This window comes from Echeneis naucrates, chromosome 5 (assembly GCF_900963305.1).
Source record: "Echeneis naucrates chromosome 5, fEcheNa1.1, whole genome shotgun sequence".
Classification (NCBI taxonomy): Eukaryota; Metazoa; Chordata; class Actinopteri; order Carangiformes; family Echeneidae; genus Echeneis; species Echeneis naucrates.
In genome coordinates this window covers 947,370-974,889 of record NC_042515.1, presented here as the reverse complement: position 1 = coordinate 974,889, position 27,520 = coordinate 947,370, and the positions used below count along the sequence as shown (strand labels likewise).

The window sequence follows — 27,520 nt, the reverse complement described above, 5'->3', positions numbered from 1 at the left end:
GAAATATTAAATTTAAATCTCCTCTTTCACCAATAAAATGAAAATCATAAATAGTTTTCTTTAACTTCAATCAAGTGAAACTCATCGGTTTTTACAGTGAATCTTAATGGAACAAAGTTGGCTTTGATGAGTCTGCAGAGAAAATGTTTTTAATGTCATCGTTGGTAACGATGCCGTTAGTTTGGTCCCTGTGGAGCTGCTCTTTAAGGCCACAGAGAATTAGCTCTGTTCCTGTAAGTGTTGACTTCAAACCTGATAAAACATGATGAACCTGCTGAGAATAAACTTCAGGAACAAACCTCATCTGGGAAATTATCTCTGTTCACAAAGTTCAGTAAAAAGGTTTTCAGTGAACAAAACAACCAGCTCCTCATCTTCACTTCAGAAGACAATATTAATTGAATAATCATGAATTAGATTGATTAATTGAGTTGATCCACTCTCTCTCAACCATTTTTATCCTACTTTGTGCGAAGGTCAGTAAAATGGCCTCAGAGCTTATGTTGGCATTCATCAGTCCTTGTTGGAAAGATCATAAACTCTAACAGGACCCATCATAGAGGCACAGCGGCAGACATTTTGAACGTCATGGATAAAATTACATCACACACATGATGAAAGTTCACTCTTTTATTGCCTTCTGTGCCGTAATACATGGATTCTTACGAAAAATACAAAAAGTAAGGATATTAGAAAATATACAAAAACATAAAGGCGTTCAAATATAAAGGGTATATTTTGTGGTGCTCTTATTTTTTGTTTTTGAGTCATCACATGTGCCACAGTTGAGTTCATATTAATCTACTGACAGACACATTTTAAGAGTTGTTTTTACAGTTATTTGTCAGTCTGTGTATTTCCTGTTGTGATAAGACCAAATGTGGAAAGTGCCGAGTGAAGAACACATTTTTAAAAGGTCATATTAATGCTGGATATATCCAAACACCTCAATCTACTACAGACCACAGCTTCAGTCAATACTGAATCTTTATACTTCTGGCTTCCCTTTTTTTCCAAACTAGCCCACAAAACCTTCAGGTGTACCATTAAAATTAGTTTTCTGATGAAAACAAGTCTTGATTATTGTATGAAAATGACCCAGTGATAATATCGGCAGTGGTAACAACACTTCATTTCACTAACTCCAGTTCTCTCCTTTCCAACTTTATTATTATTATTATTATTATTTTTTCTACTATTGGTACAAAAAGCTATAAATACATAATATTTAACAAACCGTACAAAACAGATCAAGTATAAACAGGGCAAGAAGAGAAACAGGCCGAAGGTGAGAGACTGAGTGAATTCTAATGTTTCCATCGTACAGTACAGCGATTTACAAACATACCAACAGACCCACAATCCTCTTTGTGCATCTGACTGCACACTTACACAAAAAAAAAAAAAAAATATTGTATTTATGTTAATTGTTTACATGTAGGTGTCAGATCCCTGGAGGTGAACCAGGTCCTGGAGAATCAGGATCATGTAAGCTTCATCTGTTTTTTTTTTCTGTGTTGTATTGACTGCCAGGACAGCGATGGGTGAAAATGGGTGTTGATGTTTGTTTTTTCTTTCTTTTCTTTCTTTTTTTAAGACAAAAAGTACAAATTGGGTCACTTTCATCTATACCAGAAATATCACAAGATTTCAGATAAATGTGGTCCTATAAATGTGAGGAGCAACAGATATATTGACAAAGATTCTGTTGTCCATTGATGAGAGTTTCCGAACCCCCCCCCCCCATCCTCCTCCTCTCCATCCTGTCATTCTTCCTCTGTGACGTCCTGTTCGCTCACCGTGATGACCTCATCACTTCCTGGACAGGAGCTGGTTTTCCAGCTGCTCCAGACGAGCTGTCATCCCCACCAGTGGAGAGCGGATTAAGGACGGATAAAGACACTGATACATGTATGTAAATAACCAACACACACACTGACACCACCTGTTTGTTCACACCTGTTTTTGAATCCAGAGGAAACCATATTTGTCCCTAAAATTGATCAATATTGATTTCACTGGCTTTAGCAGATTCAACATTAGTGACACTGACTTCTCTGAGGCCTCAAAAAATTATTTAACTCTGCAGAAAATAAGTTTGGTGTTAAATCTGGTTTTAAGTTTTAGAGAAATGACATTCAACAAATGATTTTGTTCTGATGTCAGCAGAGCGTCATCATTTCCTCCTTTTTTGTGTTGAAGATGTTTAAAAAGGATATGTTTCTGTGTGAGCTGCTCCAGGCTGCTCATGGTTGCCTGCTGGAACTCCACCAGACTCTCACAGGCACAAGGATCCTTCACCTCGATCTCCCCCTGACTCTCCTCTACAGGGGCAGACAGAGGAAAGACAAACACATCAGTCAGGAGCCCTAACCCAAAGGAAGGGGAGGTGAACCTGTGATGATCACCTGTAGAGGAATCTGAAATTCAAAGGTGTGATAAGAAATCAAACAAAACTAACCAACATGAAGGCAATATGCACAGTTAAATGGGATCTGTTATTCACATGTGCAGTATGAAAATCAATTATCCCAATACTGTTGTTTATATACAATGTGTGCAGACATGGAGGTACGCAAACTCCCCACAGGCCCCATGTCCAGGAATCGAACCTGCAACCTTCTTGTTGTAAGGCAACAGTGCTAACCACTGTTTCACTGTGCTGCCCCTGTCCTTTTTAACGTGTTCCTTTCTCCACCTGTCATGTTGTGTTTCTGTCAGTAGATGGAGCCAAACAACACTTCATCAAGTCACAGCCTGTCAGTGGATCAGGGACAGTCCAGGTTTGTTTCAGTCTGATTGTGACTCATGTCTGTGGAATTGAACTTCTGGGGCCTTCTGGGGCTTAAACGTGAAAGAATGAATGTAACCGGTGAAATGTGTAGATGTTTCGTCCTCTTTGTGTTTCCTGTTGTGTTGTGTCCTTCGGTGCGGCCCAGAGTGTTGTACCTGGACAGACGTTGAGTTTGAGGTTCTCAGCGATGGTGCTGATGGCAGTGAAGTCGGTGGTGTAATAGAAATGTTTCTCCACCGGCTCTGATGCGATTTCACGGAGCTCGTCCTCTACAGCTTTTCCGACGCCCACAGCGTACATGGTGATACCTGCACACGAGCACACATCACAAACGTGCACTTCCTGTCTGTATTAAACCTGGTTGGCTCTCACACTGGTCCAGTCTTACCGGCCTCTTTGGCCTTCTTGGCATACTCGGTGATGTCGTCCTGCGAGCGTCCGTCAGTGAAGACCAGCCCGATTCGGGGGATATTGCGGCTGGTGGGACGAGCGCCCTCAGCCTCTGAGAAACTGTTCTCCAGCATATGTTTCAGAGCCAGGCCGGTCATGGTGCCTTTCTCCATGTAATCAACCTGGACAGGGACATGAACAGGACCGGGACCTCAGTGGATGAAGACTCATGACGTGGTGAGGATGTCTGATTTGCTACTGAAATCAACTATTGTCTTGGTTAAATCACATGTCCCTTAAATGATGGAACCGTCCTCTGAACATTTTTAAAATTAATTATAAATTAATATTATTGCCGTCATTATTTTTTTTCTCACTGGCAGCTGAGACATCTCCTATTAAAACACAAATGAACTGAATATGATGTATGAGAAACACACAACTTCACCTTCATGACTGCAGCTTTGATCTCATCAGCAGAGTGATACATGTTGAGGGGGAACTCGGTCCTGACTCGGCTGGAGTACTGGACCAGACCAACTCTGGTACCGTGGGCAGAGATATCCAGGGAGTCCACCACCTGAGGGACAGGAGGAGGGACAGGAGGAGGGACACTTCATGTTGTTCATGAAAAGGCCTTTTTAATGACAAAACTCAAAATTCATTCTGTGTTATCAAAGTTTCACCTGGTTGACAAACTTCTTGACCAGCTCAAAGTTCTGAGGGCGAACGCTCTTGGAGCCGTCAATCAGAAGCACCAAGTCAATGTTGGCAGATTTACAAGCTGAAGACAGACAAATGAAAAGGTGTGTTGACAACAAAGGTCAGACTGAGGTCAGTTAGCCAGAGCTGGCTGCACATTCACACAGGAGCCTCTGTGGACATAAGACTGGTTACTGATCTGGTCTGATCGGATCTCACCACCGTCAAACTGGCCGTCAGAACAGATTACCCCCCCATACCTGGGACCTAAATCCACATCCCTAATCTACAGCCTTCCACCTTCATCCCTGACCAGCAGGACCTCGGGGGCATCTGAGTCTCCGTCAGTTTAAGATCTGCTGCTCCAGTTTATTTTATTGATTGTGACTGATGAGATCGTCTGAGATCCACCCGATCTTTATGTATATTTTACAGATAACTGCCGGCTGGACTCACTGCCGCAGCTCTTGCCGTCATCCTGCAGGAGTTGTCCCTCTGGACAGACGCAGTAGAACGATCCTGGAGTGCTCACACACTGATGCTCACAGCCGTGCTCTACTGTGTTACACATATCCACGTCTGCAAAAACACACAGGTTCACATCTTAATTACACACAGACACACACACGTGCTGAACAGCTCTGGGAACAAACCACAGGATGTTTACATGAAGGTTGAGCAAAGTTTCAGGAACTGGGATTTGGCAAAAAGTGTTTATTTCCATTTTACCTCAGAAAATGTTGACTCTGGATTAAAAAAAAGTTTTGATCTTTTCAAACTTGAGACAGTTTTTGTGTAGATCTAAAAACAGTAATGTGTGTGTCCCCGTGTGAGATTCACTGACTTGTGCAGGTCTTCTTGTCTTTGTTGATGTTTGAATCCTTTGTTACAGTCGCAGGTGAAGACGCCCTGCGCTGATACAAATCTGTTGACAGTCGGTGTTTCCCTTCAGCACACAAGGTCAACAGCTAAAGAACACACACAACGCAATTATTTCTTATTTAGTTTTGAGTGATGTTGTGGGAATTGTTTGTGTTTGTCTTCAACAGGAGTGTGAATGAGTGACATTTTCTGCAGTTAATTCCACTCTTCAACTATTTTTAAATAAAAAAAAAAAAATTTTGGACTTGCCAGCACGACAGAGAAGCTGCAGGAAGAAGCACCCAAGACACTGACAATACCGATTGATGATCAGGAGCAATCACTGACTCAGCTGATGGAGCGGATGAGATCAGGCTGCAGGAGAGTGTGTGTGTGTGTGTACACCTCTGTGTGAGACTAACGTGTGCAGGTCTTGTCTTGTCCTCATTCAGTGTGTATCCTTCGCTGCAGTCGCAGGTGAAGACGCCTGGTGCGCTGACACAGATTTGTTCACAGTCATGTTTCCCCTCAGTGCACAGGTCAATGGATAAATAACACACAGACATTTTCACTTAGTGTGTTTTGATGTCAAAGGAGAGGAAAACTGTATGAAAATATTATTTTAATTTAAGCTAAGACACATTTTGTAATTGTTAGATCTCTATTCTGCCAACCAATTTTTTGTCATTTTTTAAAACAATCTCCACATATTCAGATATCAGATGGTTCTATCGGTGACTCACTAAAGCTCCAAAAAACAAATGAAAAACTTTTTTTCCCCCATATACAAGATAAAAACTGTAAAGCAGAATAACCAAAGGAAAGTTCCTCTTGTGTGTTTGGGTCGTTCTAGAGCTGATCTGAAACTGCTATCTTTATCTGATCAGGAGTTCTGTCAACACAATAAACGCTCAAACACACAGGACTGATCCAGAGACTTTGGATATACAAGCAGCTGACAGCGATTATAAGTCGCTGTGATTCAGAAGTGTATTATTTTGTTTGTAACCTGTAAAGTTGTAAACCAGGTGTTTTCAGAAAGTCAAAAACATCTGAATCTGCAGCAGCATAATAATATGTTATTTTAAATGCCTGTCTTTAAACGGTGTGTCTGTGGAATTTGGGTTAAATAGACAACACCATTACACGTTGTGTTGCTTGTGCTCTGAAGTGATCTGCACGCCTTCAGGGGCGGAGCCAGTGTGTGCTTGTAAATTGTCTCCATTTCAGTTTTCTGTCAACATGATCAAAACTGCAGCTTTTGCCATGCCTCTGCCTGTGATTGTTTGCGTTTTTGCTGCACACATGAAAATTGGTTGCACACAATGCATTGTTTGAATTCATCAGGTGAAGAGTGTTCAGGCCTCGGTGGGGTTGAAGCTTCTTCACCTGATGAACACCTTGTTAGTTGTCTCCGGTCTGCATCACTCACCCCGGCAGGTCTTGCTGTCGTCCAGGAGCCTGTATCCCTCGTTACAGCGGCAGTGGTAACCACTGAGCACACTCACGCACTCGTGATCACAAACTGTGGTTGCCAAACGAACAGTAGTTGATCACTGAGGGGAGGAAAGCAGCGAGGCTGTCAACTGTAGAGCGAAGATTGTTTCTATGTTCCCTCCTGACCTTTTATTCTGAAAATCTGCTTCCTTCCAGTAAAGTAGCTCTTCAAACTGTTCAGAAGTTAAAGGTACTTTTTAAAAAGCAACCCTTATGTTGTTCAGTTCAGGAGTAAAAGTTTCATTCAGCAGAGGAACATAGAACAATCCCAGCATCATGAAGCAGCAGACACAGAGCAGTGAACATCAGGAGGTCACGTGGACGCACCTGACTGTTCATTCAGTGAATTTGTGTTTTCACAGGTGAAACTAACTTGAACAGGTTTTCTTGTCGTCGTTCAGTTTGTATCCCTTTTTGCAGTCACAGGTGAAGGAACCAGGAGAGCTGATGCAGATTTGTTCACAGTCGTGTTTCCCCTCAACACACAGGTCGATGGCTGAACACACACACACACACATTAATTTTTATATAATCATCTAAAACTCTGCCTGGATATATTTAACTTTTACCATCCGTTCTCCCTGTCTGACTATACTTTCCCTTCTGTATATTCTGCACCTTGATCACTGTCACAGTTAACATCCTGTTTATGTGATTTTTGTCACCTGCACATGTTTTGCCGTCGTTGTTGAGCGTGTATCCGGGCAGACAGAGACAGTGGAAGGAGCTCGGAGAGCTCTCACAGATGTGTTCGCAGCCGTGAGCCGTTTCCAGACACAGATCCACACCTGCAAAGGAGGACAGGTCATGTGAGGCCAACCTGGATCAGGATTATCAAAACTTAAGGGCCACCAACATCAATACAGTGTTTTCTCTTAGGCTAATGCTCTATTGGCAGCTAACAGTTTAGTCCCCTCGTTATAGTTTTTTAAGACTATCTTATCTCTAGCTGAGCAAAGAGACTTTCTGTCGAGAATAAAACCAGTTTGAGGATATGTTTTACACTTTGGAGATTTGAGTCAGTTATGAGAAGTATCAAGGTTCTGTGTGGTTAGACAAGACTTGTGTTTTTTTTTTTTTTTTTTTTTTTTTTTCTTTATTTATTTTTATTATTTATTTATTATTTATTTATTTATTTATTTATTTATTTATTTTTCATTCTGGCTAGACATTAATAGTCTTTTAATAATAGAGAATCTAGCGTTTCCCAGGTTGTCAGACTTGGTTGCAGGTTTTATTTGTCTTGTGATGAAGTGACTTTAAATAGAAATAATACGTCTGTGGTGAAAGATGTGAGGTTTTAATGGTCGTCTCGTACTGCAGGTATTTTATAACTTTGTTTTTGTTCTGCCTTCACCCAAAACTTTGGAGAAGAAATAATGTAATGAAAGCTGAGATTGTACATCTCAACTAAACCAAATGAAAATAACATGGGCTGCTTGTATTTTACTTTTAAGAGCCAGCCGTGTTTTAAAACTCCTGCTCGGCACTTTAAAACATGGCTGTAAATGGTTTTTTGCGGCAACACCAATTAAAATGTCAAACATACACTTTGGATTTCATAGACAGTGAGGTCATTTCCTTTTTCCCAGCAGCCTTACCACAGAGCTTGTCCTGGAACTGGAGTCCAAACTGGTGGATGAGGTCGAATGACTCTACCAGGAAGACGTGATCTTCGAATGGCGGGGACGCCATGGCTCTCAGTGATGTCATATCCGCTCTGGCCACTCCCACGGCGTAGATCTCAATGCCTTTATCTCTGGCCTCAGCTGCCACCTCGGCCACGCGGTCCTGAGGACGCCCGTCGGTCACGATAACTGCCACGTTGGGGACCTGAAGGGAAAGTACCAGACCACTTCATGTAAAAAAAAAAAACATAACATAACACTTCTAGAGTGAAATGATTGCATTGTTGTGTAATAAGGTGGAGCTAATGGGATGGTGTGCCCTGTAGGACCTTTGGCCGGTCTCCCTCCTCTGCACTGAAGGCCATGTTCATCATGTATTTGATGGCGAGTCCAGTCATGGTGCCTTGGGGCGAGGGGGATGATCTGGTTAATGCCTTTGACCATGGCGTCCAGGTTGCTGTGTGTCTTCAGAGAGAACTCACTGCGGACCTGCAGAGTGGGCAGAAAGTGTTGAGGTCCACTCATCATGTTTATCAAAGCAGAGCCAAGAAATATTCAGAAAAGGAAAAATGAAACAAACGGTATGGGCCTTTATCGTCTACCTTTGTGCTGTATGGACCTTTAAACTTGTCTGTTAGATATTTCCATTATGAGTGAAAGCTGCAGAAACTGGACTGACTCACTGCTTAATTTTGACTGAGCACTCTTCTGCTCTAAATAGAACCCGTGGTGGAGGATGATGAAGGCCTGGATGTGCAGCCATGTTACCTGGCTGGAGTATTGAACTACTCCCACTCTGGTGGTGTTGGGTCCAATATCCAGGGTGTCCAGGATGTCGATCATGAACTTCCTCATGGTCTCAAACTCGTGTGGCCTAACGCTGCGGGAGCTGTCAATGAGAAAGACCAGATCCACTGGACCAGACTTACATTTCTGTGCAGGATCTGGGATAAAGAAGGAGCAGAAATGGTTAAAAAGAATAAATATATTTGATGTCTACATGAAGTTTGAATCAAATTGTTTGGGTGATGTCACAGTCTCTGATGTCACCCAGGCCATAGAAATCCTGACTCCGCCCCTTACTGCAGGCCAATCCAATAAAGGGACAAAAAGATCACTCACAGAGGCCACACCCTCGACTTACTTTGACACTTTCACAAATTACAACTATAAATGTTTTTATGCTTTTTGTTGAGATGAAGGAAATCTAGAATAACACCAGTCATCTTCTTCAGGTTAGAAACATTAAACGCCCCTGCGGTCAACAGAGCTGCGAAGATGCTGCATGAATAATGAGGCATTTCCTCCTGTCTTCTCTGGGTGTGTGACTTTCACTAATCTGTGTAGCTTTAATATTCTCCATGACTTCAGCCGCTCACGCTGCCTGTTTTTGTCTTGAATCTCCACCGTCTCTGGGCTCAGAAGCAGCAGACTGAGGTATGAGGTGAGCTGTGTAACTTTATAACTTGGGAAAGAATAGTCTGATCGGTGAACGTCCAGAATCTCCTCACATGGGCCGAAGGCCAGGAGTCTGAGCAGAGGTGGTGGGGGATTGTTGTGGGTCTTTAGTTTCAGACAGACATGAGCAGTGACTGGTTTCATAGTCTGCTCATATAAATCAGATCAGCTGCAGAAAACAGCATCCAAGCTACAGGGCTGGTACATTCACTTTAAAGGTTCTGTAGAGGAGCTTTAACAATAATGCACCGACTGTGAAGGAGCGGACTTTGGTTTAGTGTGTTAGTACACAGCATTCGGGTCAAAAGAACCTGCAGGAATTTATTCAGCCAAGCTTCTTGTACATTATTGATATTTTTACTGGCCTTTCTTCTTTCACGTGAGGGAGGATGAATGTGGAGGATCGTGGTTAACAAAGCTTAATTAGGATTATCTCAGAGTGAAATGATGATTCACTGAGCTGGATCACAGGTGGAGAAGTTCAGAGTTGATTTTGTTTGTTTTTACATGTCTGTCTCTTATTCTGAGAAATTATTAAAAAAAATACAGAGAAGACAGTCTATTTATGTTTCCATTTCAAGAAGGCAATTTTGACCCTAATGAACGCAGCGCCTTAAAACAGTCTTTCTTTTGTCTGAAACATCGTTGGCAGACTGACCTGCTTTTGGCCTGGCGGCGGTGAGGACAGCCAAGGTCAGCAGAATAAATCCACCCGGAGCACTGAACCGTCTCATCTTCATCCTGATGATACCGATCTACCAGACGGCTGATCACAGCTGGACTCGGCTGGAACTGGATTAAACTGTGAGTGGGAGGGTGGAGGGAAAGGGGCAGAAATACCAACAAGGTTACATGAGGGGAGAGTTTTGGGGCTCCTTATAAGACTTAGTTATTCAGCTGTTAGATTGATTCCAGAGACATTTTTGTTTTGTTTTAAACAGAAAGAAACACTGAAAGCCATCGATGGTCTTGAAAACAAGCAGCAACTTTAAAAAAATAAATAAATAAAAATCTGAGCTGCTCTGGGACAGTCCTGTCAGTCTTACAGTAGCCATGCCGTCTAATACAGCTCCTGCTTTATGGATTTATGGATCTATTTTGTAAACAGTCTGTAGAGACAGAAAACACATAATCTAAAATATCTGAGATCCGTGCTGAAGATCGGAGTGTGTGTGTGTGTGTGAGTGTTCAGTGGTCATGATGGCAATGATGAGCGTGTCTGTTGGAGTGGGAAATTCCAGTCCTGCCCCGTCGTAAAATACTTGGCTCCAAACACCTGGATCAGGTGCTTGGCAGTTTCTGCTAATAGCCGACTGTTAAACACACACAGTTCCTGATCCGCCTCAGTCGGTCAGCATCCCTGAAGTCCTTCAGCAGCACAGTGATAATCAGCATGTCTGAGAGCTCTGTAAATTCAAACAGGCATGAAGACCACCTCTCCCTTTGGTCCACAGAGACAGGTCCTTCGGGGGCTTATCTCTGTCTGACAGGAAGCCGGATTCTGTGGTCCAGGATCAGGTCTGAGCTCTGACTCGACACATAAAAGGGCTCTTTTCTCTGCTTGTTGTCTTCCTGCCATCTTTGCCCACTCTCTCTGATCCCTTGCCCGTGTTTTTAGGAACATCCCTGTGATGGTGCAAAGGTCAGTCAAACATTTGGAGCTCCTAATTCTTTTCACATTTTCAAGAATCCTTTGCAGCAGTGACTTCACTGTCCGCAGCCTGATCAACAGTCCAAGTCCTGTGTGACCGTCTGTCATCTGCCAGTTCCCGATTCATTCTAGTTATTTATTCCTTAATCTTTCACTTTCTTGAGAAATTCTTCATCTTCTTGAATTCTAATGGTGTGAAAAACCAAGATGGCCGACAGACTGCTAGGTGACGTCAGTGAGGTCATAATGACCTGCTGACGGACGACCAATCAACTCTAACCCTCTTCATCAGAGGACAAAGAGAGAAAAGGATGACGTGAAAGCAAACACACTGAATATATCAGCTCTTTCAGTTTGGTGTGTGTGTGTGTGGTGGGGGAGGGACAAAGACTCCTCAGTCTAACGTTCTGTGGCCCCCAAAGCCCTTCCTGTCTCCTCATGTCCACCAACTGACAGTCTACGGCAATCCAGCACACACACACACTCACTGCTCCCCCACAGACCAATATATGTTCTAAAATTACCCACAAAGAGAATCATTCAGCTCCGATCAAATATTTTCTTGTAAAACGACCCACTGACTCGGATTCTGGACTCGGCCGCTTCTTGTCTTGGCCGTGAGTTTGTCAAATATGGAACTGAAGATCCTCAGTTCACATTTACAAGTAAAACTGTGTCTGCTCTGTTGTCTTCTCTCTAGATCTAACCAACGAGTAATGAGCTGAGTGACCTTTTTACTTCTGACCTGAGAGAAAATCTGCAGATCTAAAGAATGTATGTGTTAACAGAGCTGCCTGTTAGAAAGGAGTCAAAGAGCAGCAGCGGCTGTTTACGTTGGCACAGACGTGAGATTAACGTGACGAATGGAACAGTGGCTGTTTCGTGAAAGACCTTTTCAAATCCCAACTGTGAAAAAAAACTAACTGATGGATTTCCTCCCATCTGATTTGTGGTGGAGCAGAATGTCAGCAGGGTGAAAGGTCAAACTAAAAATCAGCTCCATCACAACACTCCAGCTACTGTTGCTCCTGAACCAGGAGGAAACTGCAAACCAGATGCACTTTGACAGTGTTAACCCTCATCAGGTGTCCTAGCACAGCAACATGCGTCCACTTTCTCCTCTGTATCAAGCAGCTTTTTAAAAATGCTTCAGTTTGAGCTCAGTTTAACCTTTAATGATCCTCATTATTATGAAAAGCTGTAAATCAAAGATCCTCATTGGTGGATACCACAATAATCCAGGATATTTCCAAAGACTTCTGGATTTGTTCTTAAGCAGTTTTTCCTCGTATATTCTGACAAAGTTTGTCTGAATCATCCAGTGCTCAGAAGATCGGGAAAGGGAGAGACTGTTGTCAGTTTTTGGCGTCTCGGCAGTGACGACACTTCTGTTTGTATTAAAGGAGGCCTGGAGTTTCTGTTAGTGCTGCCCTCTAGGGAAGGCGGCATGTTAAGGCTTTTTCCAGATTTCCTCTTAAATGGCTCCGGATGTTCAGTCGTTGAGCTGCAGCATCTGCGCAAGAAATCAGAGCGTCCGGCTGCTTCAGCAGCATAACGACAGGTGAGGAGCAGCAATTCATCTGACATATCAACTTAATCCAGAGTTGGTTCAATGATTTTCTGATTATCAATTAACACTTTATTTAGTATTTCATTAAATCAAAATGTGGCTTGTCTGTCTGTCTGCTCTGTCTGGTTTTCGGGACCACAAATGGTTTTCATTTCTGCTTGCTTGAGTTTGACTGACAAAATATTGTTCCTCTGCCGTAAAAGGAAATCTGAACAGATGTCGACATTGATCGGCGCTGATAATAAACTACGGGAGCTGCAGTGATACCAGATATGCGTTTTTGGAAAAGTCGCCTACACTATGATTTTGTGTTGCTGCTGACTGCTGTTTGTTTTCAGCAGCGTCCTGCAGCACACGTCGGCTCAGAGATGAAGGTGCTTGAAGGGAAACGGCCTTAACCTAGAATCAAGAACCTGACAGAGAACAGAGGTGAGCGGATTGAAACCACTGAAGTTGTCTTTATTCTGTCAACACAATAAACTCACACCACCTTCAGAAACAGAAACATACAGGACTGATCCAGAGACTCTGACTGGCTGTCACATCACCCACCGGAGCCAATAGGAGTGTCTAATGTAACAAGGTGACTCTCGACGTCACTATCAAAGATGGAGGATGAGAATGGAAGTAACTGCAGTTCCCTTGGTATTAATATTAATATTAATATTAACTGATAGTTTATTAATTTTACTTTTATTTTTGTTTGTATTATTATGTCATATCACATTGAATTTGTTTAATCATAAATGGATTTTACTCCATGAAAAATATTCCTTTTGTGATCATTTGAATGTTCAAAGTGGGACAATGTGTTTAAAATACAATACATTGTATTATCAGGCATTGTGTCTGTTTGGAACCAAATCAAATTGTCACATAAATAAAACTGAAGTCTCCTTGTTTTCTGCTGAGAAAGAGTTTTTCTTTCAATGATTCACTGTCAATAAGTTTGTTTTTTACTAATGTAAAATTATCTTTATAAGTAATAACATGGCACCTTGTTAACCTGAATGAAAACAATAACTTTGTGTTTTAGATGGATCAGATAAACTGGTGTTTCAATGTTTAAAAAACGGGGTGTGTTTACTGAAGAGGAAGGTGTGTGTGAGAAACCTGCAGGTGATTATCTGCTTATCCACACACACAACAGGACCAGTGGTCAGATAACAGATCTGGAACGGAGTACAAACACAAACGTTTTGCAGAGCAGCCTGTTACTGTAGATCGACTGTATGCTGCATCAGCTCTGAGCTCTGCTGAAGGTGAATGACTGACTGATGGACGAAGTGTTTTAACTGAACTTTAAACTGAGCTAACTGCACTGTTACAGAATCTGAATCATCTGGATGGAGACTGAAGCTGCAGAATGAGAAGAAGATCTAGAAGATTTTAACCAACAAGCTACGGAACCAGTTCAGGTCAGTTCAACTGACCACGGTAACAGATTATTATTATTATCTGATATTGATTGTTTTTTCTGTTGTCAGACTGTAAGTGAGCTGAGTTTAATTCATAGTCTGAAGAGGTATCAAGTCCAGTTTAGATTCTGGGCGGATTAATCCAGGAAGATTATCAGTTGCCTTTAGGGTGAGTTTGTAAAACAGCTGGAGAACATCTGATCTCAACAGACCATCAACCAGCCTGATGCTGGTTTGGTCTTGGACTCTGGAAACTTGCTCTTTGTTTCAGTCACAAAGGGCCCTTCAGATTTAACAGCAGTGATCTGCACTGCTGTGAAAACAGCGACCATGGACCTGAGAGACGCCCCCTCCTAAAATCAGCTGACCCCCCCTGACATGGATGAGACTGACTTCATGAGCGAAGACAGGGAAGGTGAGCAGAGGGCGGTTTTGTTGGGCACTGACAGATTCCTGAGGTCAGTTTAACAGAAACAGTTCTCAGAATCTGCTCTGTTCTGTGATTCTTCACTGACAAAGATGACATGAAGAGTGAAATAAAGTTAAATAAAGATATGACTCACAACCAAAGACTTTATGAAAGTGGACGTAGACTCAGTCTGGTCTGAGTGCAGCCAGTTTTCATGGTCTCTAGTTTCTTCAATGAAACGTTCATTTTTTTAAATGAAGCTCCATTTAGAGGGAAGCAGCCCTGGAAGGATGGGAGGGGTTAGGGGGCGGGGCTTCTGACTGACAGACTGGACCATCCTATCAGGATAGAGTACAGAGCAGGTCCAGCCTGAGACATGAGGCAAACATTTTATAATCCCTGTTCGCTGAATAAACGCTAAACAAACAAATGTACTCAAATTACACCTCATTAAAAAGGATGAATTCTCCCACACTCCTCTGTGTCATCGTGCTGTACAAGCTTTGAATTCAGAAACAGACTTTCTGATTTTGTTCTTTCAAACAGACTGGGACAAAAACAGTACGGAATAAATGACGCTGTAAAAACAACTTTGTTCAACATTTCACATCTCAGCCTCGGCTCAGTTGTGTCTTATTCTCCACATTCTCTCGTCTGACTCGCGACCCCTGGTGTCCATCCCACGACCTCCAGTCAGGGTCGTGACCCTCAGGTTGAGCAGCAGTGACAGCTGACAGATATTTGACCTGAACTTTCCTGGTTCAAAGTCTCAGTTCGGTGGAGGGAGGATGACGAGAAGCACTTCCAATTTATGATGAGCATCAGCTGTGCCTTAGACCTACCTTTAGACCACCTGGACCCTGAAACCTGTAGACCACCTGGACCTTTAAACCTTTAGACCACCTGGACCCTGAAACCTGTAGACCACCTGGACCTTTAAACCTTTAGACCACCTGGACCCTGAAACCTGTAGACCACCTGGACCTTTAAACCTTTAGACCACCTGGACCTTTAAACCTTTAGACCACCTGGACCCTGAAACCTGTAGACCACCTGGACCTTTAAACCTTTAGAGCACCTGGACCTTTAGACCACCTGGACCTTTAGAGCTTTAGACCCCTGGACCTTTAGAGCTTTAGACCCCTGGACCTTTAGAGCTTTAGACCCCGGACCTTTAAACCTTTAGACCACCTGGACCCTGAAACCTGTAGACCACCTGGACCTTTAAACCTTTAGCCCACTTGGACCCTGAAACCTGTAGACCACCTGGACCTTTAAACCTTAGACCACCTGGACCCTGAAACCTGTAGACCACCTGGACCCTGAAACCTGTAGACCACCTGGACCTTTAAACCTTCAGAGCACCTGGACCTTTAAACCTTTAGAGCACCTGGACCTTTAGACCTTTAGACCACCTGGACCTTTAGACCTTTAGAGCACCTGGACCTTTAGACCTTTAGACCACCTGGACCTTTAGACCTTTAGAGCACCTGGACCTTTAGACCTTTAGACCCCCTGGACTTTAGACCTTTAGACCACCTGGACCTTTAGACCTTTAGAGCACCTGGACCTTTAGACCTTTAGACCTTTAGAGCCACCTGGACCTTTAGACCTTTAGACCACCTGGACCTTTAGAAGTGGACCTTTAGAGCTTTAGACCCCCTGGACCTTTAAAGCTTTAGACCCCCTGGACCTTTAAACCTTTAGACCACCTGGACCCTGAAACCTTTAGACCACCTGGACCTTTAGAGCTTTAGACCCCCTGGACCTTTAGAGCTTTAGACCCCCTGGACCTTTAAATAAACCCTCTCTTGCTCAGACACACGGACGTGACTCTGTCGGACAGTCATGCTCTACCAAACCTCTGTCAACAAGAAGTGTGTGGTGCTGCCAAACGTTTGGACCGCTGGCTGACCAGCTGGTCGGAACGAGCCGAAGGAAGGAGCTGTTTCTGTCCCACAGATGTTTTAGGCCGTGCATCACTTTGGTCCAGGATTGAATATCTCAACAACTGTTGGCATGTTAGACATTTACCCCCCACTTCCTCTGATGACACCACCATTCATTTACTCATTAACAGTCACTTCATGATGATGATGATGATGATGGCCGTCTCCTGGACTCCTAATACATTCTTGCTCACCCGAGCTGTTTCCACCTCTGTGATCTCTTTACTTTGAGCCACCATCAGGACAAAATTAAATTCATCGACAAACATCTGAAAATTCAGAGGTAGCTCATCATTCGTCCATCGTCTTAGTTTTTTCAAACCAGAAGAAGCCAGATTTGGAGGAGAAGGTGGATCTGACCTGCTCTGGACTCTCTCCTGACTGTGGTGGTCCTGTATCTGGTTCGGGTTTTGACAGACTGAACAGTGAAGGTCTTGTTAGCAGCTTCAGATTGGAACCAGATGTGGACTCTGCTGGATTCTGCTCCTGTTGTAGTTTCCTGACTGACTGTTTCCAATCAGTAGACCTCATTAAGGTCTCAGTATCTAAATTAAACTCAAATCTAATTAGAATGAAACATTAAATTTGATCCGTTCAGAGTTTTGAACTGAAAATTGAACCCGTTTGTCTTCAGAGATCTGGATCACCAAATGGGTCCCGGCTCTGAGCCCAGAGCTCTGGACTGAACCGGTCTGTCCTGACCGTCTCCTCCAGAGAGCCTGAGTGAACCCACCGTTCTGTCCATCAGAGGATGGACAGCTGACTGGAGGAATGACCAACAGGTCCAGATCTCTCTGGACCTCCGTGTTCCTCTGAGCTTTGATTTAATGTTTCATGATAAAATGTCCAACAGTCTGTTTTTAGATTTCATCTGAACTCAAAGGAAAGACAGAACCGGACCGAGTCTGTGCTCTTTAACTCTGATGCTTTCCTTCTGATCCTGTCAGACCACCGGACCCGACCCCCCCAGGCCGACCCGGCTCCGCTGTACCCCCCCGGCCTGTCCCCAGACCCGGTCAGCCCTCTCACTCACCTGGGGACGCTGCTGGCCGGACACGACGCTCCGAGGACCGGGGACGGATGGCACGGGTAAGGTCCAAACACACTGTCCCGGGTCTGATCCCGAACCGAGCAGGGCGGCAGGTCTCCGGTCTCCGGTGTCTGGTCTTTGTGTCTCCGGTCTCTGGTCTTTGTGTCTTTGGTCTCCGGTCTTTGTGTCTTTGGTCTCTGGTCTTTGTGTCTTTGGTCTCTGGTCTTTGTGTCTCCGGTCTCTGGTCTTTGTGTCTCCGGTCTTTGAGTCTTTGGTCTCCGGTCTCCGGTCTCTCCTCCTCCTCCTGTCGGTCTGGACTGAGGAGGCGGATGATGGAGTGAAGGTATTAAAGGTCCAGCAGGACTTGGACAGACCCCTCCCCCGGTCTGTGGAGTCCAGGAGAGGAGGACTGAGCTGGGCTGCCGACCGGCCCTTAGAATACGGGACCGTCCCGAATTAGGACCCCCAGAGACTGGATCCTGATGGGACAGATGAGGGACCGGCTGGGTCCATGATGGGAGACTTTATTACAGCAGACTGAACAGCTTCTTATCGACCAATGAGACAGCTGGGTCACTATGGAGACCGGAACTCTCGTTCCTATTGGTTCTCTCTGAACAATAAAAGCTATCACCTGTTGCTATGGTGAGGTGTTTATGACGACGCCACTTCTAGAGCCACTGTTATTGGTTGTCTTTATATTTCATGTGCTAATTAGCCAGGACCTGGACTCAGGCTCTGGTCGGCCCCACTGTACTGAAGTCTATGGGAAAATGTCCCCCCTCCTCCCTGATGAGTTTTTGGTCTCAGTCTGAAATACAACATGATGTTCATTTAGAGGGAAAGGGGAGGGGTTAGGGGCTGGGCTACTGTGTGACTGACAGACTGAAACACCCAATCAGGAGAGACCACAAAGTAGGTCAGATCCACTTTCTCTTCCAAATCTGGTTTCTGCTGGTTTACAAAAACCAAAATGGCCGACAGATTTCAACATGAAGTGCTCAGCTCCCAAACTGACGTCTGCTGGTTTGATGAATAGTGAAGGAGCAGCTACAGGAAGTGACCCAATCGACTGTTTTCTGACTTTGTCTTTCGAGATTCTCATGTAAGACGGAGATAAAGAGAAAAGGTTTTCAGGATCTTGAGGCTGAAGGCTGATGTGTCTTTATTTTAAGGACCTTCTCTTACCTAAACTCTGACCTAACAGCCAGCTTGTGGACACTCAGGAAGGTATTTTACTGAACTGACGTTCGCTGACAAACCACGACCGTTGTCGTGACATCGTTCAGACTCTGGACCAGGACTTCAACTGCCTGGACCCCCCCCCCTTCTGTGTTACTGCTGTGAAATACCAGAAGGCACACTAACCTTTGACCTTTGAAAAGGGAAGGTCTAATTTAGACCATTGGTGGCACCCTGGTGACTGACCCCACACACACAGACACACACAGGGTCAGTTGGCTCATATGAAGTAAACAGAGCAGGCTGAAGCACTCTCTGTTATATTCTGCTGTGCCGATCACAGAATCAAAACCAGGTCTGCAAAATCATCATGTCATCATTTTATTGCAATTTTATTTTCTCTGTTATTTTTTCTGTTATAATATAAAAATGTGATGTTTGTTGCACCAAACAAGCTTCACATCTGTACATTCTTTTTATAGTTATTTTCGAGTGTATTAAGGAGAGACGCGACACTGACTGGGGAAGAGTCCATCCGTCTGCTCACTCGTGGTTTAGAACTTCGCCATCAGGTCGTCCTGTTCACTCACTTTAAGCACTTTGTGTGGACAAGGAGAGCAAAAAAAATCTGTAAGAGCAGCCGGTGTCAGGTCAAACTGAATCTCCATCAAAAACTAAAGCTTAATGATGCACGTTTCATTCATGTAAAAAGAAATGATGAATCACATGAAACTGGATTTATTCATTGAACATAGGTCAGTCATGTCATTCCTTCAAAGAAAGAGATTTACTTTTTTTCTAAATTAAATAGTTTCTGTTATAATTATAATTATCAGCGAATGAGCTGCTACCTCCAGTCTGTTTATTGTCTGTTAGCCATCTTGTTTTTTTTTTTAACTAGCTGCAACCAGATTTAGTGAAAGCGGATCTGACCTGTTCTGGACTCTGTCCTGACTGGATGGTTCAGTCTGTCAGTCAGACAGTAGCCCCGCCCCCCTAACCCCTCCCATTTCCCTCTAAATGAACATCATTTAGGGAGGGACATTTTCACATACACTTCAACATAAGGGAGGAGGGACTCTAACCCTAACTTTTGTTATTGTCCTATAACGGATCTTACCTCTATTTTTTTTTTTTTTTTTGTGTGTTCATCCTTTGTTGTAGTTGTTTTAGTGGTCGTTCGCATCGCTATCTTTTGGTTCCCTCCTCCCTTCATGTCAACAGGCTTCATTATGAGCAGCATTCCAGACCTGAGCCCTGGGGCCGGGGCCGGGGCTGGGGCCGGGGCTGGGGCCGGGGCTGGGGCCGGGGCCCCAGGGCCAAAGCTCCATGTCGGGCTCCTCACGACGTCATAACAGCGCAGAGAAAACTCAGCAGAAGTGACAGCTGCCTTTGTTATCAGAGCTGCACGGGGCCGGTCCTGCTCTGTCGGACAGCTACCTGCCGCTCTGCTGAATATTTAACATTTAATCACACACGAGAGTTTGTTGATTTTGATTCAGCAGGATTGTAATCAGAAACATGAAAAAAACAAGGAAAAAATGTAAATGAAATATTCAAACTAAAGTTTTCAGTAGATTAATGCAGGAGAAAAAAAATATATAATATTTGAATTTAGTATTATTTATTGAATTTGACTATTTTTGTTTTTTCTTCAGATTTTTTGTATTCAATCAGCTAACAACACCGTTAAAGATAAAATATGAGAAAAGTCACCAAAACAAATCCGTCTGTGGTTGTTAGGCTTTGATCTGCCTGCTGTTCATTTTGGCCCTGACTCAGATTTAATAAGACTGGAAAGGCCTTTCATTGTATTTGAATGAGGTCAAACTAATGAATGATGGAAACAATAACCGAGTAAATTTGAACAAAAATCTGTTGAAAAGCTCAAATGTTAGCTGGTTTAAGTGTTCACTCTCATGTACACTGGATTGTCGGTCTAAAGGGACACAGACTGACGTCCACTTAGACCACCTTCAGTCATTTGGGGAGTCTCAGCCACAGACTGTTAAAAACTCCGCCATGTTTCACATGTTTGACTGAGCGCCACATTTAGTCAACAGCAGCCCATCACACTTCATCACAGTTCTTAATCAACAACAGGTCGGCTCAGGGAGAGTGACACGAACTCATGACAACACAACTGAAGTCGCTCTGCTGCTCCATTTGGTTCACGTCTCACATTACTGGATTCTAGTGGGTGTCATCCTCGGCTGTACTTTGCCTTCAGTGCTGATTAGCTCATGTTCACATGTGACTTTTTAGTATTGTGTGTTTCTTTGGTGACCAATTTTTTTTATGCTGTTTTGATTGGTCCTCGTAATCAGCCTCCAGCTGACTCATTGTTTTCTTGACCAATTAGGAGACTGGATTCAGAATTTCAAGGCTGTCAGCTGCTGGGGACGATGAGGGAACCAGGAAGAGAAGCCCACGCAGACCAAAGCATCATGATCCTGCACGCCAAGGTGGCTCAGAAGTCCTACGGCAACGAGAAACGGTTCGATGATTAAAGCTGAGCAGATGTGAATCAGCAGAACAGATTCAGAAACTTTACTCGTCAGTTTAGTGTCTGCTGTCTGAATTCATGTCATATCTGCAGGTTCTTCTGTCCTCCTCCGTGTGTTTACATCAGCGGCCATGGATGGAGGGTCATGCAGGATCATCTGAAAGGTGAAGAAGAAAAAGTGGTTTTAGAGAAAAGCCCCTCATCTCCACAGCTCATGTGTTCTGTTGTTCTGTCCTCTCTCTTCCTGTCGTCCAGCTGCTGGCTTCGGCGACTCTGTATATCGAGTGTGTGGCTACATGTGTCTGGACAACGCCACCCAGTCTCAGACGGACACCTTCAAACTGATCTTTGATCAGCAGCCAAACTCCAAGGTGAGAGTCTGACGTCTTTAAAGTTTTCTCCTGTTAGTTAAACTGTTAGAGAAGGTGGAACGTGTGAATGAAGATCGACCACACTGTCCAAACATGAACCTCAAAGAAGTCACTAAAGATTCAGAAGGTAGAAGCTCAGAAACCAAGGTGGACCAGCTTCTCCTGCACAGACCAGAAACACAATCAGATGGGTGGAGCCAGACTCTCCAGGTCCACGTCATTAAAACCATTTTCAGGTTTTCAAAACAAAAACTTCTTCTCTGCAATAATCCTGAAAAATCGTCGTCATTAAGGCTCAGCTCAGTGTTGGTGTCTCTCTCACTGTCTCTCTCCTTCTCTGTCTCTCTGTCTCTCTCTCTGTCTCTCTCTCCTTCTCTCTCTCTCTCTCTCTCTTCTCTCTCTCTCTCCTTCTCTCTCTCTCTGTCTCTCTCTCTCTCTCTCTCTCTCTCCCCTTCTCTCTCTCTCTCTGTCTCTCTCTCTCTCTCTCTCTCTCTCTCTCTCTCCTTCTCTCTCTGTCTCTCTCTCTCTCTCTCACTGTCTCTCTCTCTCTTGTCTCTCTCTCTCTCTCTCTCTCTCACTGTCTCTCTCTCTCTCTCTGTCTCTCTCTCTCTCTCTCTCTCTCTCACTGTCTCTCTCTCTCTCTCTCTCTCTCTCTCTCCTTCTCTCTCTCTCTGTCTCTGCAGCAGATGTTTGCCTGTGCCAAGTCCCTGTTCATCTCCGATCAGGACAAGAGGAAGCATTTCCGCCTCCTGCTGCGGCTCTTCCTGGGCAGCAGACAGGAAGTGGGTTCGTTCCAGAGCAGAATGATCAAAGTGATCTCCAAACCTTCTCAGAAGAGGCAGTCCATGAAGAACGCAGACTGTGAGTCTGTTTCTGTCCGTCTGTCTCCTGTTGTCGCTCCAGCTCAGTTATTTTCATTATTAGATGTTTGTGATCGTCACTGTGAGACGATCCTCAGAGTCTCAGGGAGGTTCGGCCCCCACAATCCACCTGGACCTGAACGAAGGCTTAAGGCTCTTCATCTTTGGCCTCACTTTACAGACGCCAAAGGTTATAGACAGTCCAGGTCCAGGTTTGTAGATGGCTGTCATGTCTAAATGTTTATAAATTGATTCAATCAGACAGTCACACACATCATCATGCAGGTCAGGTGACATCAGGCTGCTCCAGTCTCTGTGGGAGGCTCTGACCGCTGTGTGTGTGTCTGTGTGTGTGTTCAGTGTGTATCTCCTCGTGTTCCAGGGTAGCTTTGTTCAACCGGTTGCGCTCTCAGACGGTCAGCACTCGGTACCTGTCAGTGGACAGAGGAGCGTTTGTGGCCAGCGCCCGACAGTGGACGGCATTCACCATCACTTTGGGTAAACGTGACACAAATCAGAAAATACAACATTGATCTGGAGCATTTTGGATGTGGTCCAAGTGTTGTGGTCATCGCTGGCATCGAACCTGCGTCCTCCGGTCCCCACACGTCCTCTGACCCCCCAGGCATAAATACAGTCAGTGTTTCCCTCCCACACCGAGACTGAGAGCTTATTTATTCAACACACGGACCTCCCACCGCCAAAACCTCAGTCTGTCTGCTCTGCACAATCACCACACACACACACACACACACACAGACATATATATATATATATATATGTATACACACACACACAGACACATTAAATCTTAGTCAACTATATATCAGATAATGAGAAGATAGACAGACAGTGTATGAATATTCATAACAGTTGTGTGTCTGTGTGTGTATAGTGGAGGAGCAGCGCACTGACCAAGGAGACTTTGTGCTGAGTGAAGGCTTCATCTGTTACGGTTGTGTGGTCCAGTTAGTGTGTACCGACTCTGGACTGACCCTGCCACCCCTGGTAACACACACACTCACACACACACACACACACACTCTCTTATGGGCCATAGGTCTACACACCTTTAAGATAAAAACAACCCTGATAGACTCAGTCTTTCTCTCAGTTCACTTCAGTAACGTTGAGGTTTTTACTGCTGCTGCTGATTCTCTGAGAATCACTTTAAATCCCCATGACGGTAAAACACACCCTGCTGAAGTGCCGTTAAGCAAACACGAAACTAAACACCAAACTCCCACCATCTCACAAGTTTCTGGTGTTTAGTGCTGAATGAAATCAGGTGATCTCACTTCCAACAGGAAAATTCTGCCTTCTCTGTGTTTCAATGCTGATGCAGAAAAGGTTGAACTTTCAGACGACAGAGAAAAGGTGCTGCAGCCATGTCACCTGATTATTTCAGTCACACAGTCAGCGGCGATCTCGTATGTCTGACAGATGTGTCTGTTACATAACCTGCTAATTCCTAAACTGCTCTCATTATTCCACCCATCATCCACTTAAACTTCTGCTGAGCCCGACTTCAGCAGAATCCCCCACATTCTGCTGAGCGGACAGTTTCTCTCTCTCAGTCATAACAACGTGGCCCGGTGGGGGAAAGTGAAGGTATAGCTGCTCATTACACCTCTATATGTTTTTATAGTTGGGGCCTGTTTCTGCTGGATTTGTTTGAAGATGGAGGTTTTTCCTCACGTGACGAGCAGGTTGGGTCGGTTGTGGTCGATGTTAAAGGACTGAAGAGGTGAAGGAGGATGTGCAGAGAAAAGCTGCATCAGCTTCTGTGAAAGGACTGACAGGAGTTGTGTGTGTGTGGCGCAGGTTTAGGTGGAGTGCCGTCAGGTCAAAGGGAGACAGCAGGAGTCGGACCACCTCAGTGTCAGTTTAATCTCTGGATCTCTGCCGCTCCGTCTCTGTACATTTTACTTTGTTGGTCGGTCTGTTCCTTCGAGCTGGTCTGTCTTCAAGATCGGCAGTAACTTTTCCAGTCTTTTGTAAGGAGCTCTGTTTAAAGCCTCAGATCCCTGAAAGCAGCTCAGGTCTTTCTGGGTTTGGGTTCTGGTTGGTGACTTTGCTGCACTTTGATCTGGACACAGTGACCATGTCATATTTCAGACATGGAGAAGAACTGCTCCATAAACAAACTGTTGTTCAGACTTGGTTAGTTTGTCTGAGAACAAGTCTGGATGGAACGTCTGACAGCCAACAACAGGAAGCTGCTTCGGAGAGGACAAAGTCCCTCCAGCTGATTTAAGCAGGAAGTTAATCACAGAAATCAGATTTCTGATTGTCCTCATCAGCAGCTTGAATTAACTGAGTAAAATAAAAATGTATCAGGTTTGTTAATAACAGAAGAAATCACAAACAAACGTCACCTGCAGCAGGTAAAGACACAGACTTCAGTGAATGGAGACACACAAATAGTCTGAAGGAGGGAGCTGATTATTAAAGAGGAAATTCAGCCTCCAACTTCACTTTCTGTTCTTCTGATTTTCACGTCGTCATCAGCTGCAGTTTGTTTCCTTTAATGGCTAATGTTAGAATGCTAACATGCTAAGCTAAGATGGGGAACTTTGTTCCTGCTGATTGAGCACATTTTAGTTAAAACAATGTTCCTTCCTTTGATAAAGTGATGAATGAATTGATTGATTTGTTAAATGGATTATTGGTTTTGCCAACAGGTGATTCGTAAGGTCAACAAGCAGTACGCCATCTTGGACGTGGACGAGCCGGTTTCTCAGCTTCACAAGTGTGCGTTCCAATTCAGAGACGATCCTCTCACCTTCCTGTGTTTATCTAATGATGCCATCATTCAGTACCAGGTGAGCCGGACACCTGCTGTCCCCCTCCTCCATCTTCCTGCTCCTCCCGTCAAACACCTCTCCATCCTTCCAGGCTGCTTCAAGCACCAGAGACTCCAGCCGGGTCGTCCTGAACGACGGATCCTGCTGGACCATCATCGGAGTGGAAACAGTGGAATTCACCTTTAATCAGGGCATCGCCTGCGTCCAGACTCCAGTCACTCCTTTTCCTGTTATCACCGGGTTAGAGGTGAGTCTCTCTCACACACACACACACACACACACACACACACACACAGCCCATGGGTTTGTGTTTCCCAACATTTGGAACTTAAGTCACTGACATTTTGGCAATGTTTTCTAATTTATTTGCTCCGTAGGATCTAAACCTTCAAGGTTTCTGTTCTGGAAAAAATCCAGATTTTCAAATAAAATGAAAAACAAAACAGTTTGACATTTCCACAGAAGAATGAGGAGGTAAAGGAGAAGTTGTTCCTCCGCTGCTTCACTTCAAAAACTCTTGATCACAGCTTTTAGGAGATTAAAGCTGACGTTTGAGATACTCCGGACAAAAAGTTTCTCTTCTGTAAAATGAACTGAGAAAGAAGATCAGAGGAACTGACCTCTGAGCAGCAGAAGTCAGAGTGAAGACATTTCCCAGCCTCCTCCAGCCTGAAGCAGCTGAGAGACTCATTCCTGTCGTTCAGGGTGAAGACAGAAAACTAACGGAGCATCATACAAGTGAACGTTAAAGCAGCAGCACACTGATCACTGCTGTGAACGTTCATCTCTCTTTGCTGTCTGTGTGGGGTTGTGTTTCATGGGACGTCAGCTGATTGGACAGACTGTCTGTGTGTCTCTGCAGGTGAACGGTGGAGGACACGTGGCCATGTTGGAAATCCACGGAGAAAACTTCAGCCCTCATCTCAAAGTCTGGTTTGGCAGCAGCGAAGCTGAGACGATGTTCAAGTGAGTCCCACAGAGCTGACAGACACAGACAGACAAAAATAGTCTGGAGATCGGCCGGTTTGTGGTGACAAACACTTATTATCTAAATCAGTTAACCAGTTTTTTTGGTCTTAAAAGCTGATCTCTTAAATGACTTCTTTTTTTTTTTTTTTTTTTTTTTTCTTGAACAGTCTGAGACTCCTTATTTTTATATCCATGACTCTTTCATACCTTTGGCTCTCATGCTGCTTCACCACAGAGCATCAGCTGCAACAAATCGAAGCTAAGGACTTCTTTAAGTCATAAAATTTTACCTGCATGTCAACATGTTTATGGCGTTTTCATGTGAAATAATTAGGTGGCACCTCCAGACCGAATATCATGCCACCAAACAGTTTGAACACAGATGATTCCTCGTTTGATCCAGATTTCACTGTTTGTTGAGGAATTTCAATAAAACACAGCAGACTTCAGTGATCCTTTCTAAAAGAACGTGTTAACAGATGAGATGATTTGTCCATATGCTCTGAAGGTAGATGTTAAAGGCCTTGAAGTTCATCCTGGTTATCCGAAGAGCTGTCTTCTTTTTGATTAATTGAGTTTGACCGTCGTCCAGTTTCCTGAACCTTCCAGTTCTCCCACCTTAAAGGGGCATGAAGCCCGGTCTACAGGAGCACTCCTCTCCAACAGACCCGAAACAGCTCTGACATCGAAGTCCACCTCAGATCCCACACCTGAAGTGCTGAGACGTCGTATATCAGGCTCTCCTCAGTCAGCAGCTCAGAGGAAAACCATGTTTGTGTAGCCGTCAACCACAATGTGCTGTTTGTGCGAGAAGCTGCAGCCGGTGAGGAACATGATCCCTCTGCAGAGAGGCAGGACGGGCCTCGTTATAAAGAGCCATTCAGACACGATCTGCTTTAATACACTTTACATCTCACTCTGATCAGATCTAATCTGATCTTCTCTCCACGGCCACAGTTTATCACTTTTTAATCTTTTTAATCTTACATAACACCTACCTGGTTACCTTGGATACCTGTCAGTTGGACTCAACGGGTGACTTCCATATTAATTTAATGAAACTAAATGATATGACTCGTCCAATGAACCGTAACACCAATGGCTGTGACCTTTGACCTGTAGATGTTTCCAGACTGACTGAGCATGGTCACGTTCTGTCTGTCTCCTCAGGTCTCCTAAGTCTCTGCTCTGCGTCGTTCCTGACGTCTCTGTTTTCACCGACGGATGGCGCTGTCTCCGCCGCGTCATCACCGTCCCCCTGTCCCTGCTCCGCCTGGATGGCCTCCTTTATCGCACGTCCTTCAGCTTCACCTACACGCCTGAAGTCCAGCCGTCTGCATCTCTCCGAGGAGCAGGAGGCGGAGGAGGGAAGAGAGAGGGAGGGGCGGGCGGAGGACAAGAGGACGACGTCCTGCTGGAGACCATCCATCAGGAGTTCACCAGAGCCAACTTCCACCTCTTCATGTGA

At 44.3% G+C, this 27,520-nt stretch overlaps 2 protein-coding genes across 2 annotated transcripts; one reads left to right on the top strand and one right to left on the bottom strand.

Annotated features, from left to right (window-relative positions):
- Positions 1-1,765: 1,765 nt before the first annotated feature.
- On the bottom strand, positions 1,766-17,522 carry LOC115043985 (matrilin-4-like). Its single transcript, XM_029502792.1, is given in 16 exon segments — positions 1,766-1,871; positions 2,220-2,324; positions 2,950-3,102; positions 3,183-3,366; positions 3,633-3,764; positions 3,871-3,968; positions 4,343-4,465; positions 6,180-6,270; positions 6,272-6,303; positions 6,618-6,740; positions 7,846-8,077; positions 8,202-8,279; positions 8,281-8,361; positions 8,641-8,816; positions 9,989-10,132; positions 17,361-17,522. Coding segments are annotated over 15 exon segments (1,749 nt in total). The 5' UTR covers positions 10,071-10,132; positions 17,361-17,522; the 3' UTR covers positions 1,766-1,812.
- Positions 14,348-27,520, top strand: LOC115043697 (recombining binding protein suppressor of hairless-like protein). Its single transcript, XM_029502357.1, has 12 exons — positions 14,348-14,384; positions 17,275-17,416; positions 20,902-21,036; positions 21,139-21,209; positions 21,301-21,416; positions 22,103-22,277; positions 22,637-22,774; positions 23,172-23,284; positions 24,961-25,101; positions 25,175-25,330; positions 25,946-26,049; positions 27,223-27,520. The coding sequence occupies exons 1-12, from the start codon at positions 14,348-14,350 to the stop codon at positions 27,518-27,520; spliced, it is 1,626 nt and encodes a 541-aa protein (XP_029358217.1).